A 20,416-nucleotide genomic window follows, 5' to 3' on the forward strand; every position below is an offset into this window, starting at 1 on the left:
GTTAGACTGCCGCATCCCAAAACCTGAATACCATATATTCATATCGGTTTCAAGATTTGCTTATATAACAGAATTCTGTTGTTTCTTACAAGCAGCCTATACAGTTTTCTAAGCTTGATGTTGAGCTCCGACCTACACCAAGTTATACCTTCACTCTCAGAGGTCAACAAGAGCATAGTAGACGATAGATACCCAAATCCAAACATCAGAGATATCCTAGATACTTCAGGATTTTCCGGTTGGTTTGTATGTGTCCGACAGTCATAAATTTTCCACAATAATCTTGTTCTTCTGGTTGGTACACATGTAAATTCGCTATCAATAAATTCATTACTGTTCTTGTTAACGAATATAATTTTTCCAACAACGGTTCAAGTTTGTGTTTGAAAATCTTCACCTGGTTTTCTATTTTTCATTAGTTTGAGAGAGTTTTCGTTAATTGTGTTTTTTTTAATTTTTTTATTATTTTTTCGTGACAGAATTGCTCCTTGTGTGAAAATAATACTCCACATTCACATTGGTTTTTTGTTACTTTTATTAGAAATTTCATATTTTTATTGGTATTTTCAGTTTCTAGTGTCTTTGCGGTCCCGAACTTCTGTCTTTCTAAAACTGCAATCTTATATGGAATATTTTCACTCAATATACCCACATTTTCACAAATTCATATTATTTCTAGCTGCATCGGAGACATAGTGGTTTCAAAAAATATATTGGCATTGAACGAGAAACTATGATAACAGTTTACATCAAGTAATATCAAAAACTGTGCGAGAATTTCCTTCTCACTATTTAAAAGTTAGTACAGTACACCCATTAATTTTAATAATAATTGTTTATTATAGGAAAGTTCTCGTTTATAGTGAGAGTTGCCAATACAGGAGTTTACAAGGATGATCTAAGATGCTAAGACATACCGCTTTGGCCTCCCATACCAAATCATGTATACGCCATAAATGGTGCTCACACATCTGGTAGCTATTCCTATGGTAAAGCAACATCAACTCATTACTGTTTATTTCGAATAGAATATTTCTATACCCACAATTGGGTAGCCCAGCTTTAGCCATTTCTGTGGTTTTCCATCTTTGGTCATACCTATGGTAGAAAGTTCAAGTATAAAGTTATTTGTGAGCAGCTATATGAAACAAAATAATTATCTTATAGAGACAATAACATAATTTTCAGACTTGAGAATTTAATTGCTGATACTATGATTTAAGCAGTGATTTTGATGATAAAAGAGATTCTGTAGTTATCCTAGTCTTGGCAGTCAAGAGAGTCCCAATTTTAGCAACCAAATATGTCCTCTCAATCCTGACAACGAAATCTAGCCCAGACTTGATAACCAGGCTTGAACCGAGTTATCATTACAGAATTTTGCAAAACCTGAGTCACACATGGTTGAGACTTCTACAAATTCAAGTCTCATCCTTTTTTCAATGGATGATAACAGTAATAACATAAATACTCTGTGGCAAAAGAAAAAAAATAAACCAGTGGGGTCAACATTCAATTTTGATTCGGCGAGAATTAGAAACTATTCTTAAGAAAGCTGTTACAATTAAGACTTCTTCCGCATTTCGAATAAGTTGTTGACTTCCTTCAAATTGATTTTATGGAAGTTCAATTTGTTCATAAACTATTCCTAAAATTTTTTTCTAGTTTTGATATTCTTACTTCTCAATGTTCACTTCTCTCGACTTACCATGTGTAGCGTCACAGAAGTGAATTTAATTGAAAATATTTAATCTGATATTTAAACTCGAAAGATCCCCCCTTCACAGATTTTCGCATATTCTGAGGTGTATTTTTTTACAGATTAGCTTCAGCACATTTTAAAAACAACGGAAAATTTCCGAAACACTTTATCTTTGGTGCGTCTACTTCGGCTTATCAGATTGAAGGAGCCTGGAACGTCGATGGTAAGGGTGAAAGTATTTGGGATCATTTTGTTCATCAAAAACCTTCTCGAATATTCGACAATAGCACGGGAGACGTTGCGTGTGACTCATACCACAAATATGAAGAAGATGTTGGTCTTGCAGCTAACTTGGGTATTTCACTTTATAGATTTTCCATCTCCTGGTCTAGGTACGTACAAATATTTGTTGAATATTTCTACGAACAATCATTAAATGCTGATTTTTGGATAGAAAATTGTATATATTCCTTAAAATATAATGTGACAAACAATATCGTACCTAACCAAAGCATTTGAAGAAGTACGTATATTGGAGGTTCCAAATATATTTTATTTATTATATTCATAATATCTAATATACTCTCATTTTATTATATATTGTTATTCTGTGAATGGGTGTTTTTCCACTCCTGTATTGTTTGTCTATTTCATCCTGTAGATCAACTTGATAGCCTTTATTGTCGACTTAGACTCTTTTTCTCATTCCAGCTTCCAGAACTTCTTCTTTAGTTCTTTTTATTAACATACACTGGCGAGCAAAAAATTCAGGTCACTTTGATATTTTCATGTTCTTTGAAATTTTACGGTTTCAGATAGTATTCGCAAACTGTACTCATTGAATCTGCTTTTGTAAACTGAATGTGATACTCTATAGTGAAGAAAAATGCATTTTTTTCTTGGATTTAATGATTTATTCTGAAAAAGTAACGAATAACATTTTGGGTGAAATTTAACATTTTGTTGTTAGGGAAAATACGGAACGAACAATATGAAAAAACCTTGACACTCATAACGGGTATCTCCTCCTCTTGCATTCATGACTGCTTGAAGTCGGCGCGACATACTTTGAATTAAGTTGCGGATCACATTCTGGTCGATGTTATCCCATTCCTGCAACAGGAATCTTCTTCGCTCCTGGGCAGTTCTTGGTGCTGGTGTATATCTGCGGATCAGTCGTCCCAACTCGTCCCAGACATGTTCTATGGGTTTAATGTCTGAGCTGTGGGCTGGCCAGTCAAACCGCCTAATTTCTACCTCATCCAGATACTTCCTAACAATTCTGGTTGTATGTGGCCCCGCATTATATTGCATAAAAATGCCACGTTCCCCCATAGTCAGCATGAAAGGCATAACATGGTCTTATAGCACCTCCGTAATGTACCTGTGAGAGGTTAGGGAGCTATTTTCTATAAAGACCAGCTTTGTACGAGCTTGGGCAGTAATTCCCGCCCAAACCATAACTGACCCACCGCCAAATGGATGACGCTCGTCATTTGAGAACAATACCCAGCTTCAGTCATCATCATTCCAACGAACGTGATCTCTGGCAAATGTCAATCTTGCAGTCCGATGCTGGCGTTGCATCGGGGGACCTGTAGGCATTCTTCTGTATGATAGTCCGGCAGAATGAGGTCTTCTTCTAACAGTCCATTTATTAACGTTGACATTTCACACTTCTTCCAACTGATTTCGCAGTGAAACCTCAGTAGCTCTCCTATTCCGCAAACTAGTGGACACCAAAAAACGGTCATCTCATCAATTCTTTTTCGCCCAGACCCTGGTCTTCTAGTGATCGGGTCAGTCTCCGCTGGTACACCCTTTTTATACCACAAAGACTGGCACCAACAATTCTTGCAGTTTCACATTGCTCCCGACTATCTTTTAACAGCGCAACAATTCTTGCCACAACAATCGGATCTAAAGGCATTATGGGCCTGTTAAATGGCTACACTTTGCAATCGTTAAGTTTTACACAAAGCATCCACAGTAAACTGGAGAACAGGCAAGGGAAATGAGAATGTTCAATTATGACAAAGGCACATTTTTAATGAAAGTCGTACTAATACATCGAATGATAGCTAATGACAGTTGTCAAGTCTCGGAAAAAATTTGCCTTAACGTCTACTAATCCTTATCAATATTGACGCTAAAATTGTTTATATTTTCTGAATTATTCGCAATTTCTGAAGTGACCTCAATTTTTTGCTCGCCAGTGTATTATCATCTATTTCTACTCATCCTTCAATAAGATTATGAAGTAATCAAAATAAGAGCTAGATTTTAGTGTATATCTGAGGAGTTCATAGCTAAGAGACAGTAGGATTAGGTGACATGAAACAATTTTATAAGTTTGAAGAATTAGTAATAAAATATTGAAGTCACAAATTACTGATATTGACGTTTGCCACCTATCAAAATAACTCGAAAGAGGAGTTTTGAATGAAACTGAATATTTTTTAAAACATTGAAAATATACGAGTATATATATCAATCAACAAAGAAATACGCAGCTTTGAATTGTCAATGTAGTTCAAAGAATCAACAAAAACCAGGGATTTGAGTTCAGTTTTTAGAGATCGTGATAAAAGATCAACTACTTTATAGGAAGAGACTAATGTTCAGATTACTTTTCTTATTTTCACAAATAAATAAACATAACCACATTTTGAAAAGCTAATCGTTACATGTTAATTATTCTCATTTATAGGGTTCTTCCTACAGGATATTCGAATGTAATTAATGAAAGAGGTTTACAGTATTACAAGAATTTGGTTAAAGAAATACGTTCTCGTAATATGATTCCAGCAGCGACCATATATCATTTTGACCTTCCACAAAAACTCTTCGAAGATGGCATTGATTGGAGAAATCCTAAATTGATAAATCATTTCGAAAATTACGCTAGAATAATAATTCGAAGTCTACCTGAAGTAGGAGTCTGGTTTACCATAAATGAACCAAGGCAAATATGTTTAGGTGGCTACGGTATAGGATTCTTAGCACCTGCTATTGATGGTGATTTTCAATATCAATGCAATTACGTACTTCTCAAAGCTCATGCTGCTGTTTATCATATGTATAAAACCGAGTTTCCACATTATAAAGGTAACAAACTTATTAAGTTTACTTAAACACAATTTTTCTCACTTCTTGTTATGTTACCATTTAGTCTAGATGGTATTATTCTTACCACTCGAATAATATGAGACACATTTTTGATGTAAATAAATTCACAATATATTTGTGTCAGAAAGAAAGGTCTTCCGCACACAAGTTAATATTGAATGTAGAGTGAGTGAGTTCTCTACGCGAAAAACATATTTTGGTAATAATTTATCTAGTTGGTAAGACGAATTATTCGATCAACGAACTGTACTCAAAAAATGCAAAGATTTTACTATGATGAACGATTTGTAAAATAAATAGGAAGAATATGAATAATTCCAAATTTTAGAACATTTGAACAACACTTTATTTAAAATGCACAAAAATAGAAAAATCAATTATAGTGTAAAATTTGGTTCAAATGGTCTTTAATAATGATTTAAATTAATATACCGATGATAACGAAGTTGAAAAGTGTATTGTGAAAAATATGTAAAGAAAGTTCAGTTAATTATTAGATATTGGAAAGTCCCATATGACGAACATTCCTTCATATTTCTGTAGCTATTTCACCGCATTTGGAAAAGATATAAACTATTTATTTCACAAAAGAAATTATTATGAATGTTGTGGCCAAATTTGTTTCATATAAAAATTAAGTAAATTTATTTCTTATGGAATCAAAAACGACAAAGTATGAGAAAATATCAGTCAATAGATTGATTTATATTAAAAATGTGATTTTAAAATTGCAACTTAAATACCGAGTGGGTAAAACCGTTTCGATCAAACAACTTAGTCTGAAATGCCCAGCTTCCAATAAACAAATTTCTATTAACCGCAGATTCTTAAGGCGATACTAAAAGCCAAAACCACAACCTATACATTGCATTCGGCTAGTTCCAAGAAAGGTAAAAAGGAAAAAACACAGCGGTAATATTGGGAAGAAAAACAATCTATTCATTGAGGAACTACTAATGAATGATAGTTAAATGTGACTTAATAGTTCTTACTACAGAAGAATCATAAGCCTTACACACTAACACTACAAAATTTCTATATATAAACTGCTGGAGGAATTGTATTTAGATAACTTACAAATGGAAAAATTTCTTGAGACTTTCACTTCTTTTTCCATGTGTGGCCACCCAGACAACATAAATATGGATATACGAGATTCAGACCCTCCAAAAATCAGGATAATGGTGTCTATCCTTCCGTCGGAAATCCTGAGGAGATACTCTATTTGTTTCTCCAACCGAGAGGTCTCGATTCCTACTGGTTCGATGGTATCCTCCTTTTAAAAATGCCAAGAGAAAACAGCATTACCGAAAAAATTTTATATCAATACATTGGTGAAGGCATCCACTTAACAATGATCAGTGATGTTGCTGACACAAGTGTACCAGTTAAAATTAAAGTAGTGTAATATATAGTTGATGAACTCTCCAAGAAATAGGAAAGTCCATACTCCAGGTATCAATCTACAGAATTACTATGAAATTAAAACAAAGTATCGGTATATAATAAAGACGTAAAAGACTGAGAAACTGTATGCACGCTCTTCATTTGCAACTTGGTTTGATTATTGACGATACTTGTTCTTGCATTCGGGCAACATGTTGATGATGTATCAAGTTCAGCTGGAGGCGTTGATGACAAAGTAAGGGTGAAAATATGATTTGATCATTATAGCTAAAGCGGTGACCGATGCACTTTTTTCTTTCTGCTTTCTAAATTTGTGTTTATTGCGTTAATGTAAAATTATGAAAAATCGTATGAAATAATCAGTGATTGCATGGCTAACGACCAAACAAACAACCAAAACAAAAAATATCTCAAGAGAAAAGTACGTAACGTTAAATCAAAAGTCACGATTTGTGACGAGAACTTCAACAGATAAATAGAAGAGGAGAATATGTTTTTGCAATCGATTTTATTAAGCAGAACTTCTTTTCTCTAACAACTCAACATTTTATTGTTTCCAGCTGAAATGGGTTTAGTGGTAGATTGCGATTGGATGGAACCCAAATCTAATTCTTCAGCTGATAAGGCAGCGGCGGAGAGGCAACTGCAATTTGAAGTAAGTCTAATGTTTGTTAAATAATTCCAGTATTTGAAGAAAATCGATAAACTCAATCCTTATTATTTAGAGATATTGAATGTTGTTCAATATCCCATTTAGAAAAAATGAAAACGTCAAGACAATTCACGTCAGCTGATTTAGGGGGTTGAAGAGTACAGTTCTTTATTTAATTTGCGTAGATTTTTCTTGTATCCAAATCACTAGTCAGAATCTGATGAACGATTAGGGTCTCAAATTCAACTGTTCCCCTATAAAATTGATTGAGAACAGATGATCTGAATGAACAAGTTTTGATCTTGTCAATATTTTTGGTTCATCTTCTACTATCTTTGGTCTTTATGAAAACGTCTTAAACTACCAAAACTCCTGGGCACTTGACAAAAAGCTTTCTCCCTGTACCTCTTGAAATTTTACAGAACTTATACTGTGCCCAAGCCCAAATCAAAAGCTGGTTCGGTATTAATGTCTCTCAATTGCAATGACTATGCAAAACCTACTAAATCGATCAATCATTTCAATACTTTCTTATTTATTATTTTGATAAAAGTCTTCTGTCACCAGTCTTTGAATATGCGTTTTTATGTGAATTTTCCCCGAGAAAATTTTTCTCTGAACCCAAAAGTGTTGGCGATAATGCTTTTTCAACCATAATTGCTACCTGTACTACTAACGTAAAATTAGATCAGATCGGTTGCCTCGACACATTCGTCACACGAAGCAAACAATTTTTCCAATAAACTTTCCATTATCAATATCTTCGATTCAGTTACTAAGTTGGAATTTCTGGAACCATTGGTGATATTCATAGTGAATACACTGTTTACACAAGCACTACATCAACACTCACAATTACACTGTCTCACTCGTGTTTCGATAACCAAGTTTACGTCTTCAGAGACTGTACTACTAAACTATAGGCTGTAAGGAATTGGCTCTTTGACCCTATTTAAGCTACTCTTACTTTTAGCAATTTCAATGCTTCCAAATGCATTCCAAAATTTATTATTAGATACATTTTTTAACAATTCTCACAACAATTATTAATATGTATGTCATGATTGTTACAACCAGCGTGATCGGCAATGTTCGACTTTCCGGTCCATCCATATTTTAAATAAACTATAAGATTATGTTAGAACTAAATTAAGAGAAAAGTCGTGTTGATTGTTGCTCCATAACTAACTTCGTTTTCTGGAGAATTAAGAGGAATTTAAATCAACAAAGTTGTTATTACTAACTGTTAAGTGTAAAGTGCAAAATTTTCTGACAAGTTGCAAGTAAGATTAAGCACAGGTTCTTGAGTTTTAATATATATACATTGAAAGTAACAAAAGCTGATATCACGTCCAAGGTCCGACGGGATAGCTGCTCGAAGGCTTTTTGCGCGGAGTTATAGCGATGAGAACAAGTTTATAAATATATAAGACCTGAAAAACCAGAGCTTTTTAGTGTTGAACGAAATATTCAAAGCCAGAGAAGGACTAGAAAATCTCAACGGAAAGTAAGCTAAACAAAATAAGCGATAATGAATAATATAAAAAGGGGAAATACGAGAGAGAAAGAGGAAGAATTGAAGAAGAAATATTCACAAAAAGCAGAAAACTAGGAAGTCACCGTCAAAGAATCTAGCAAAGCTAGAACATACGGACAAAATGGAAGAAATGGCCGAGAAGATCGAGAAAATATCAGAAGAACAAAGAGAATACAAAGAAGGAATAAAATAATTGAAGAAAAAAACCAAGAACTAATTGAGGTCAATAGCACAATGAGAAAAACCATTGAAGATATGGAGATCAGAATGGATCACTTCGAATATCAGGAAAGAATAGTGTAGTCGTCTAACGAGTGAAAATGGAAACAGATAACTCAGAAGAGATGAGAATCAGAAAGGTAAACTTCCTAGAAAATAACTGCAGGTAAAGATCGCATTAAAAAGCTAGACGAAGCTAGGAGAGAATACATGCTGAGTCAGATTATCCAAACAAGAACAAGAAGAAAGTGATGATAAACAAATAAAAAATGAGATTTAATAAGGAAGAGAAAGTGTAGATATGAAATGACATGTCACTTAAAAAACTACATATTCTTTAATAGTGGGGGAGCAACAAGAAATTTAGGGACAGATTTCTTAGTTGCCAGACAAAATGCAGGAGGACTAAAAAAATTTATAGCAACATCACAGCGAATCTGTTATCGCAGCATGGAGTTTGAAACAACTAAATTCGGAAAGGAACATGGATAGCTTCAAGTATGAACTATTCCAATCAAATTGATCGTATCTTGATAGACCGACTATCAATGAAAACAGTAGATGTGAGAACCTAGAGGAGCAGATACGGACAGCGACCATATACCTTTCTACATAATTTCCGTGAATATTGAGGCACTTGTCATAACGTGGCACCAGCTTTTGAATACCCTCCTCATAAAATTCTTGTTAACCACTGTATCACAACTGTTTTGACTTCGTTATCGACTTGAAGACGCTGACCGCGTAGTCGTACAATGATTAAATTGTTAAGCGTCTGTTTTCTCTCACCTTTTCGTCCAATTTCGGCACCAAATCTTCATTAACGACCGAAGGACGCTCACTCCGTTCCTCATCATGCACATTTGTGCGGCCATCTTTAAATGCTCTCACCCATTTCCTTACCATTCCATCACTCATAATGTTTTGTCCGTGAACTTCACAGATTTCACGATGAATATCGATCGGTTTTACACCTTTAGCAGTAAGAAATCGTATAACAGCCCGTACCTCACAATCGGCGGGATTGTTATTGTTACGTATTTAAGGAATAATAAAATTTTTTTTATGAAAAAATTAAAATTTATTGAACTTTTTAGAAGCAAATAACTCGATGACCGATTGAGTTACACGAATCAAAGAAGAGTAACTTTTCTTTTATAGAATTTAACGCTTTTTAATAATTTTTCATTATTTTAGTTGTAAGTTTAGCCCATAAAATGTTTACTTTAATTTAATTAACAACAAACAAGTGTAACTAGCGCCCTCTATTAGCAATGTTAAATTAGAGTGCAAATTTTGATTCCTCATGCCAAACAACGTCAAATTGCCAATTTTCAAATAGAAATTGTGAAAACATGAAAAATTATTGCGAAAATCAAAATTTAAATTCAAACTTTGAACACCCCGTATCTCGGAAACTACCAATCATCATATTTTGAGGTCCAGAATCTACAGTTCAGAGATTGGACATTCTTAATGAATCACCCTATATATTGTATATATATATATATATATATATATATATATATATATATATATATATATAAATCAAACTCTATGATATCAACTCTTAAATGATCATATTATTTTTGATACAGTGTGGTATGTATTTCCATCCAATTTATAGTGGTGATTGGCCAGATATTGTGAAGCAACGGGTATATAGTCGAAGTATCAAAACAAATATCACAAAACCTAGACTTCCCGTATTTACTCAAGAAGAAATTGTTTACATCAAAGGAACTCATGATTTTTTGGGAATTAATCATTATTATACTTCATTGACTCAAGATGAAGCGGAAGCACCCTATAATGAGAGTAGCTACGCTGCCGATCTACGTGTTGCCGATTCTTTTGATCCTTCTTGGTTAGATCAATCGAATGGATATTTTGCGGTGAGTGCATACATAATTTCATCTACATTTTTTTCTATTTTATAAAATTATTCTATGAATTTGGTATTGGATCATTAATTCAAATCGGTGTATTGGAAATTATCAAAAAATTTCGATTGAATAGATTGAAATCAATCTCACTTCTCGAGCTATTGACAGCACATTAGTAGAATGGTCTTTAGATGTCTTACATCTCTTTCATATTTCTTGATATGAAGGCTATAGCTTTTGCATTAATTTTTTTGTGCTTGTTTTGTTATTATAGTTACTTTTAAACCAAAATTCTGATGACTTCATTCAAAGGATTGTGACATCATATCTCCGCCATTACATTCGAATTCCTAGAAATAATTCCTTATGTATAGAAATAATTATTGTTCTCTACCCATTTGTCATATTCCAAATTTCCTGTTCCAGTGTCTCTATTTGCGTTAGTTATCAATGGTCCATATATATTTATTGATACAATAACTATTCACTAACACATACTGTTTAACTATTCAGTAATATTTAATTAATGTGCACATATAACATCGAAATTATTTTAAAAACACCTTTTAGGTCACTTGTCACTATCTCGATGTATTCATTATGCCATCAAATGGTTGACTGATTGACGGATTTTTATATATCGTCTTCTGGAATTTTCGAATTTTTAAAATACCGAGGCCTTCTTAAAAATTGTATCCATAAAAAAAGTCAAAAAACGTAGACAACCACAAAAAATATTCGGTTCACCCGCCATACTTTATTTTCGATAACATGCTAGAACAGAACGGGCTTCACGGTCTTTATCAGTGAGTGAGCTCATATCAAATCTTCAGAATTGGAATGAAATATAGTTAAAATAAGCAAACTATTTATTATTTTATTTTTTGTAAGCGAAGATTTTGTAGATATCGAATCAAAGAACTAAGAATTCCATTATACCCACAGTGGGTATAATGTCGAATAATCAAAGTCGAAGTTCGTTAGATATATTTTAGTTCCTACTTATAGGCAACCTGCGAAATGATTAATGATGGTAGTGGGGTTAAATTTGCAGCTCTTCATCGAAGAAGGGACAGTAGAATGATCTTTTTTTTTCGTCCTTATGGGGGAAGAAAAAATCGATTTGTGAAAATAGTTGTAACTGCACATTGTGGCGTAACTTGGAAGAGTTATTTTAAGCCATCCTTACAAAGGAAGAACAACTATAAGAATATTTAGTTCGACTCAAAAAACTGTTGATAGGGATTAGAGAAATAAAGACTATTTCCGCCATACAGACGTCAGATAAAAGAAAACATGATTTGAAAACCTGCCAAACGGGAGAATCGTTCCCTAGAAAAACACGAGGATTCAGAATACTTCAATTTTCTCGTGTTTTCAAAGTTGTATTTATAAGTGTATAAAATAACTGTATCGGTAAATTTTGTTTTTTTAGGCAATATCCTGACCAAACTATCGAAATTTTTTTTATAGAATATTCCTGTGAATGATATTCGGCTACTTTTGTATTATTTTTTTCATCAGTATAAGGAGCTATCCCAATATTCGTTATAAGACTACTCTTATAGCTTTTGTGGTTTTATCTATAATTATCTATAACAATAAATTTTTTTCTTGTATTGTAATATTATTCGCAAACCGTTTTCCCAAATTTTATTCGTTCATGTGTTGTTGAGTTCTCAAATAATTTAATTGTTTATTTGCATACTACACATTTCAAAACTGAATTGGGTTAGCTCGTGTTTTATTGAGTTCTCAATTAAAGTGATGAAATTATGAATTCTTATTCCGTCTTCCACTACTTTTTTCATAACTTGCTGAATTTTGAGACGATCTGGCGCCCTTAACTATAAATAAGTAATCAGGTCTTTCTTCCCCTCTTTTTTTGAAGCAATTATAAACGGGTCCTAAAATGAGGTTTACTAATTTGAGTAGATTTAAAATACTTGGTTCATATGCTACAAAACAATATACTTACTCAAATCTTAGCAAATTTTCACTGACCTATACATCATAATGAAAAAAAAACCTCTGAAAACATCTGAGCAATTTTTATTGTTTAATTTTTTTCTATTTTCAATATTAACGGCACTAATGTGAGTGCAAAAATCCACCAAAAATATGGAGTACCTCAAGAACTGTTTACCGCAACCAAACTATTGTGGGGTTCAAAGTGATTTTTAATTTTGAAATACTTCAACTTCTTAGGCTCCCCAGCGTAGCTCTTGCTAGTACAAAAATCAATTTGAAGTGGCCCTTTTTACCTTTTTTCGTGTTTCATTTAAGTTAAGAAAATTGATGTCAAAGTTTGACACTGTGAATGATATTTGGCAGTTTTCTTCCAAGTTTTTGAAAAATTTGATTAAGACTATTAAAATACCATTAAAAAAATATTTTCCTATCTTAAATATTAATATGTGAAATATAATAGTATACAATAGTACACAGTTTTAACATAGTAACTAGTTCATTCTTTTAGTACTAGACCAATTATCTAGTGCTGTAGTGTAACTTCCAAGTCTTGAGTAATCTATTAATTAATGAATATTGATTTTACAGTACGATAATTTGAATACACTCATCTTTTAAGCATCAAATCACTCAAACAAATATTTACCTCTTCGAATTAAACAATATTGAACAATATATAACCGTCAATGATAATCTAAATAAAACAACTGGGAAAACACACGTCTGCGCTTTGACTCCACACGGCAAACCAATTCCATACCTAACAACAATTCACAATCTACTCCTGTGTGTATCATTGAAGTTATTCCTCTAGAAAACGAACCAGCTTCTCGTAAGCTTCCTATCGTCTTTTCACTGTAGGTATGGTAGCAAGGAAGTATAATCATCAGGTTTTTCTGTGTCTTGTTTCGCTCTATATTGATCCCTATAAATTCATTGATAATTGGTGTTCACTTTTTATACGACTTAGTATATTTAAAATGAAGATATGAAATCAATCAAAGGATTCGGTGATAGTGAAATACTTGTTGTTTTCAGACTGTCCCTTTCGGTGTATATAAAATACTTAAGTGGCTAAAACAAGAATACGACAATCCTAAAATTTTAATTACAGAAATTGGAATGACTGACGATGGAACCAATTTAAACGATGAAGCTAGAATTGATTTTTACAAGGTGGGTATTTATTTGTATGAATAGCAGAAGGTTTGTTTTCTATCTTAGAAACAAGATGAAATTTCATTGCAACTCATTGATTTGTATCTAAATGGGAATACTTTTTTTCAAACCTAAGATTATTCAAAATATACTAAAATTTAAAATAAATTTTTATCTAAATTGTTATAAAGAATCATTTGAATAATAGGTGATAAAAAAGTTGAAAATATAGGTACTGAAGTGTGAAAGAAAGTTTCTTTCTAGTTTTCATTGCATTTCATGGAAAGTGGGGGTTTGGGAAAATGTTTGTATCTAATTTTATTCTTTACAATTTTTCCCAATGATATATATACCAAGGATTGTAGCCGCGACCATGAAACATATAGCTATCGAGGTCATCTTACATTTGAAATCATCATATTATAAATTATCTATTGTACTCTTTATCAAATTCGTGAAATCAAGTTTTGATTGACCATACTATCATATAATGACGAAACTACAAAATTGCACCTCTCCTAGTCAGACTTGAACCCGCGATAATTTGATTCCAAGACGAAGACCTAACCACGCAACTAACAACGCATGTCTGTTACGAAACTTTGAGCGACAAATTGCATAGCTGGAATCATAGTTAATTTAAAAAATAATATTTGAGAGATAATAAAAATTGAGATCAAGCCAAGGTTATTTCTATTTCTGTTATTTCATCGTTTTGATTTTCTTAATAAATATCACTGTGAAATTAGTAAAGCTATCTTCTATATAAATCTTTTTTGTAGCGTCCCCTATCAGTAAAATTTTATATCTCAAATGAGGAAGACTCTACGCGAAATTTCAATTTAATAGGCTGATTAAAGTAAGGCTTCCATTAGAAACTTCAATCTAAATAGATAAACAAACAAACAGACAAATTAACAGAGTCAGTTAAATAAAGTGTGTATGTAAAGAGATTATTGGAGCCACAAATTTATTATACAATAAATTTCATCTACGACCACATACTTTTCCTTTACATATCGTCGGCTTTATTCTAGCACCACGCAACCCACGAATATAAAATTTCACAGGAAATCCAAAAAATGATATAAAAGAGAATTCTAAAAGAGAATTATGTGAATCCAATAGTTGAACTGGAAGAGTAGAAAATTTGTTGAAAACAGAATTATAAATATATATTTGTGACAAAATTTTATAAGTTAAGTTATATAATCTAACAATCTAATATAAGAACTTATTTCTCAAATTTGGACAATTGTTTATATTATTGATTATTGGTAAATTTTCTTTTCGCTGTAACCTCGCTACTCAAAAATTGTGACGTTATAGTTTCTATTTTTGAGGTTGACGGCGCCCCAGTATCGAGAAGCTCGACAAAAGTCCAATTGGACTCTAGTTCCTACAGTGCAGAAGTTTCTGCTCTGGACATAGGCCGATTTTGTGTTGAGTAATACTGAGATTCTAGCAGAATTTATATTTTCATATAATTTGTGACAAGTTTACGTGATAATGACTTTTTGGTTGGATTCCTAAAGAAGTCAGGGGTTGGCAAAGGCATCAACCTAGGTACTTATTACGGGTGTTGTGGTTTTTGTCCCTAAAAACTTCTCATCTGCCCTGAACGCTTTTAATTAATAATTAATAATTAATAATTAATTGTCGGAAGACTCAACATATTTTAGGACTATTTGCTGTCCGTACGTCTGTCAGGACCCTCTATCTTGAAGAAAACCAATTTATATTTTTTGTGTTGATCTAGAACTATGATATCTGGCAATTTTTATACTACAACTATGATGAAATATCCGAAAATTGTAGTTGATACAAGAAATGTATCAATTATTTGAAATGAGTAATTTATCATCTATTTCGAGCAACAATCTCATTTGTGTGTCATGTGTGGTAGCATATGAAAAGAATTGACAAAAGTTTCAATAGAGCGGGGTTTAGTGCTCCACTATAGTATTTTACACGGTGGTGGTACTAGACGAAGCGGAGGTTGATGAATCCACGCTACTGTTACATTAGTTACTGGCTGTCGTTCGCTTTAAGTGACAGCACGTGATGTTTGTATCTTAGTGCTAGAAGTAAAAAACATCGTGTAATTGAAATTTGGTTTAAAAAGTATGAATACTATCATACGGTTATCAAGTAAGTGTATTTAGATTTTAACATGATTACTGTTAATGTTTTAAGTTTCACAAGTAAATTATTTCAAATGAGTTTTTAATTATTCAACAAACTAAATTAAATTTAGGAAAGAGGTCATTGGAGATTGAATGAACCATGTTCAAATGACCATTAATATACAGTTACGCTACGTTTCTACATTAATGTTGTTTTAATTTTAGGATGTGAACTTACCAAAAAAAAAAAAACGGAACGTGCTAATCGCAGTGAAGAATGGATGGATGGAACAAGCTGTAGATGAAGTCCTTAAAGATTAAAGCATCTGCAAAATTACTAAAGATAACAAGATATACAATCTTAAAACTGCAGCAGCATACTGCTGGTTCTGTAACGTCAGGAGAACGTGTGAAACAGTAACTGCGGCTGTATCAGCAGCCGGAAATTCAGTTCCTGTGATGTTTATATATCATTGAAAGAGGTTTAGAGACTACTTTATATAGACCACTTGAACTTATACGACGCGGTAATAGAAGTGGTAGGGTAACTGACTACGAGTTTTTTTATTTTGTGCAGCAACTTAATAAACTATGTAAAATTAACAACGGAGTCTGCAATTTCATTGTTGTTACACAACCAATTCCTTTTTCAAAATAAATAATAAAAAGGTTGATAACAAGAGGAAAAAAAATTAAGTAAAACACAACTTCTACCCGACACTCTCTTAAAACTTGAATCGTCACTATATTGCCGGCTAGCATAAAAGATGACTAAAACAATTGATATGCCAGAAAACCAAAGCCGATAACTAAGTAAAAAATAATCGGAAACTAATAAATTAAAGAAATATATTTTCCTACATTACCGAAACTATTTCACTTTTCATTCCTTTTGTCCTATAGTGATCATTCACTTTTCGAATAATCTTTTTATAAATATTCAAATATTTTGATTGATTTTATTTTCAGGATTATTTTTGTTATATATTGGAAGCAATCCAAGAAGGTGTTGATGTCCGATTAATATCGTTTTGGAGTCTAATTGACACCTTTGAATGGTTATTCGGTTATAGGTAGGTATACTTATCATGTTAAAAAATATCAACACGAAAAAGTACAATCCCTGTTGACTTCACCAGTTCTATAGGATAATCAATTGACTAAATACATATTCTGTATACTTATATGCAAGTATCAGCCTACCAGAAATACAACAGTAACAACTCAATGATGAAGAAATATAAAACAGAAAATGTTTTCTATTTGGATAACCAATATTTATTATTTAAATTCGAAAAATCTGCGTATTATATAGATCTAAGGCTTATTTCTTAAATATCTTGCAGTATCATCATAGTTTAAAAGTTCTTATTTCATAAGAAGTAATGTATAATAAATAGTCTTTAAATCAGTAGTTTAATGACATCTGAAATATTGCAGAAATTAAAGACTTAATCACCGCTAAATATTGATAGTATTCATAGTATGCATAGTAATTCTAATCTTGATAAGCACCCAATTTTCAGTGAACTGTTTCAGTGCCCATTTTGGATTGTACCATACAAATTTCACTGATCCAAATAGAACAAGAACTCCAAAGAAATCGGTACAGTTCGTCCAAAACCTTACGAAATCGATGAAATTGAATTGTAAGAATAGAACGCCAAGACGACATAGACTCAAAATACCACCTCTATTAAAATACTTTGTAACACGTCAAAAGCCATTTAAGCATCTCTTATAATTAAACTAGGACAACGTCAGAATATCTATAGCTTTTACGGTGAAAAAAATTGTTTATTAAAATGAGAAATAAAATATATTCATTTTATACTGCATTCATTGTTTCTTATTTTTTCAAGATTTATCTTAGTTGATAATAATTAGTTACATCACAAATATCATTTACCTCTTAAACACCTAGGTCAACTATACCCAGTACGTAACCAGCTGTAACTACGTGGCGCATGGTAGGGAGATAGGTGGGATGGGTGGTAGACAGTTCAACTCGACTTTTATTCCAATGAAATGTTGGGGTGAAAACTAATGAAAGACCCTCAAAATTGGCATAAATTTTCATAATAATAGAGGGAAAAGAGTGTTTACCAGAAAATGGGTAGAGGAAAGCTAAAGAATTCAGTGTTGCGTTTTTTCAATATTTTTTTAATACCAGATAGATCAAAAGCACGCGCTTCTAGCTTACAGTAGACATAAAAAAATTGAGTTTCACAAATCGTTATTCTCTGGACATTAAAAATTTTGTGGTGTTTACTTGAGGCACCATCTATTAGACGTTGGAAGTGATTACTAGACCTCTATAGTAGTTCTTCTAATCTGTGACCCAACGAATATTAAACATAGCTCTAAACGGTACATACATCTCGAAAATCTCATTTTATAAGATATAATAAAGCTGCAAATATATAAACGAATATATAGGGTGCAAAAAAGGGGATCCCATCTCTAGGATTTTTTACGATTTTGGCGCAATTACTGACAACATTGTATTGAAATTTCATATGAATATGTTTTGGAAGCTGATACATCCAATGAATTTGTTTTTATGTCTGATTCTCATAGAGGGTGCTAGTTAGACGGTTCGTACGAAATAGTATTTTTCAGTATTAGATTTATTACACAAAAATTTAAGTAAACTTAAACATCATTTCATTTTACACCAAATTGATGATACTCTTGATAAAACTCAATATTTATTCAACTTTGACAAACAAGATCCTATATTGATTAGACTAAATTTCTGTGAAGTGTTACAAGAAACGAAAGTTCTCAAACCCAATTTTTTTAAATGTATCTGTTTTATCGATGGGGTCTCATTTACGCGACAAAAAATTGTCAATGCACATAATGCTTACTAGTTAATAATAATAATAATTAATAAAAACTCCATACAAAACTTCGTATAAAATTTCAATAAATGTTTCCAGTAGTTCCAGCAAAATCGTAAAAAATGTGACCTAGAGACAGGATCACCTTTTACTGAAACACCCTGTATAATCACTGGTGTTATGTCATTACTATAATAGCCATCCTTCCTAATTTCCACTATTCATAAAAGCCCTACGTACAACCTGAATTTATTTTCCAGTTAAATATTATTTCAAGAAATCAAGGGTCACTTAGTCTTTCTTATTTAAAATTAATAATATAAGAAACCAGTTTTACGGTGGTGTTTGCGAAAAACGTTAAAAGAAACTGGAGGTCTTAAGAATCACAACGTAGGTACAAAGTTATTAAAATTTGTTTCCCGTTCTATAGCAATCTCAGAGCACCATTCAATCGCGTTTTTGTGAAACCGAAATAATTTGGTGCCAGGGAAAAAGGAAAGTCGATTTTCTAAAAATTAACGTTTCGATATAAACTACAAATCAGACATTTATGATGATGAAATTTTTAGAATCAGATGCAAATAAGCTTTTGGGGGATACCGCTCTCAGAAAGGCTATTTACATTTGTTTTTATATACGGCGGCAATTTGCTGGTTTCATAGTAACAATTTCAAGAAAGGCCTCTTTATTTGTTCACATTTTAGAATCGAGTTATAGAGCAATTTTTTTTTGTATAAATGGGTGCTTCTTTATCAGGGAGGAAGTCAGTAAATGATTGCAATGCATAGGTAACGGATCGAAATATCAAAATATTGATTATATGGAAATGCAGTACCTAGAATTTTTTTTGATATTAGTTGTGTTTAAATATCATGAATTATCATTAGTGGAATGTGTTTATTGTAATAAAATTATTATGTTTACCAATTAGGAAAAAGCAGCGATTATTATGAAGACAGATCACGGCATCATACGTATTTCGATTACATAAACTGCAATTTGGAGGACTACGACGGTTTTTGAAGAAGTGGGCGTAATTAAAAGACCCCTTGAAACTGACCAACCAAAGGTATCAACTAATGATGAAAAGATAGATGCTGACCCTCATTTCACAAGTCTTTTCCAATAAAATTACGCTAAGTGGTAAGTTGATGACCACATTTGTAAATGATATGAAACTAAACTTTGATGGATGAGATCAGACGAAAAGACCTTTGAGTTAACATCTGGATTTTTTTTGTACAAGATTTATCAAGAGAACAAAATAGTTTCAGCAATAAAATGCGGTCGGTAATAATTATAATAATAATGACACCAAAAATGTCAAGTAAAATACTGGAAGCAGCTCGTTGAATAATAAAGTAGGGGTTTGTATCATGTATAATGTCAAATAGAAAAATAATAATTGGTAATTTAATTAAATAGATAAACATGTTATTTGTTATAGTTGACAGTTGCATCTATAATTCTATAGATTAGGGAAAACTAGATATTTTTCAAAAAAATAAGTTGTATTGAATTTTTTCTTTTTTCTGTAAAAACAAGTATTGAAGCAAATTTCGCAAGTAAATTTGGAAAATAACCTTCAAACCTTCCGGAGAAATGAAGAGTGATTTAGAAAAGCATCATTTCATCAGAAAACATTGAAAGGTGTTTACAGTTATTTGTTATAATTATTTTAAATGTATTGGTAATATTGATTATCATAAAATAGTGCCTGCTTACGAAGCAATTATTTCATGTACAGTGAATGCTTGAGTAGAAGTTGTTTAGAAAAAAGATA

The 20,416-nt window shown here is 32.3% G+C and overlaps 1 protein-coding gene across 1 annotated transcript in view; it reads left to right on the forward strand.

Annotated features, from left to right (window-relative positions):
* The window catches only part of LOC130445188 (myrosinase 1-like), a 30,403-nt gene extending 12,872 nt beyond the window's left edge, over positions 1 to 17,531 (forward strand). Inside the window, exons 2-8 of the mRNA XM_056780727.1 lie at positions 1,822 to 2,094; positions 4,413 to 4,810; positions 6,799 to 6,893; positions 10,245 to 10,538; positions 13,542 to 13,679; positions 16,757 to 16,860; positions 17,327 to 17,531. Coding sequence (XP_056636705.1) covers positions 1,822 to 2,094; positions 4,413 to 4,810; positions 6,799 to 6,893; positions 10,245 to 10,538; positions 13,542 to 13,679; positions 16,757 to 16,860; positions 17,327 to 17,531 — 1,507 coding nt within the window. The remainder of the gene's footprint in view (positions 1 to 1,821; positions 2,095 to 4,412; positions 4,811 to 6,798; positions 6,894 to 10,244; positions 10,539 to 13,541; positions 13,680 to 16,756; positions 16,861 to 17,326) is intronic.
* The last annotated feature ends 2,885 nt before the right edge of the window (positions 17,532 to 20,416 follow it).

The sequence above is a fragment of the Diorhabda sublineata genome, chromosome 6 (genome assembly GCF_026230105.1).
Source record: "Diorhabda sublineata isolate icDioSubl1.1 chromosome 6, icDioSubl1.1, whole genome shotgun sequence".
Lineage (NCBI taxonomy): Eukaryota > Metazoa > Arthropoda > Insecta > Coleoptera > Chrysomelidae > Diorhabda > Diorhabda sublineata.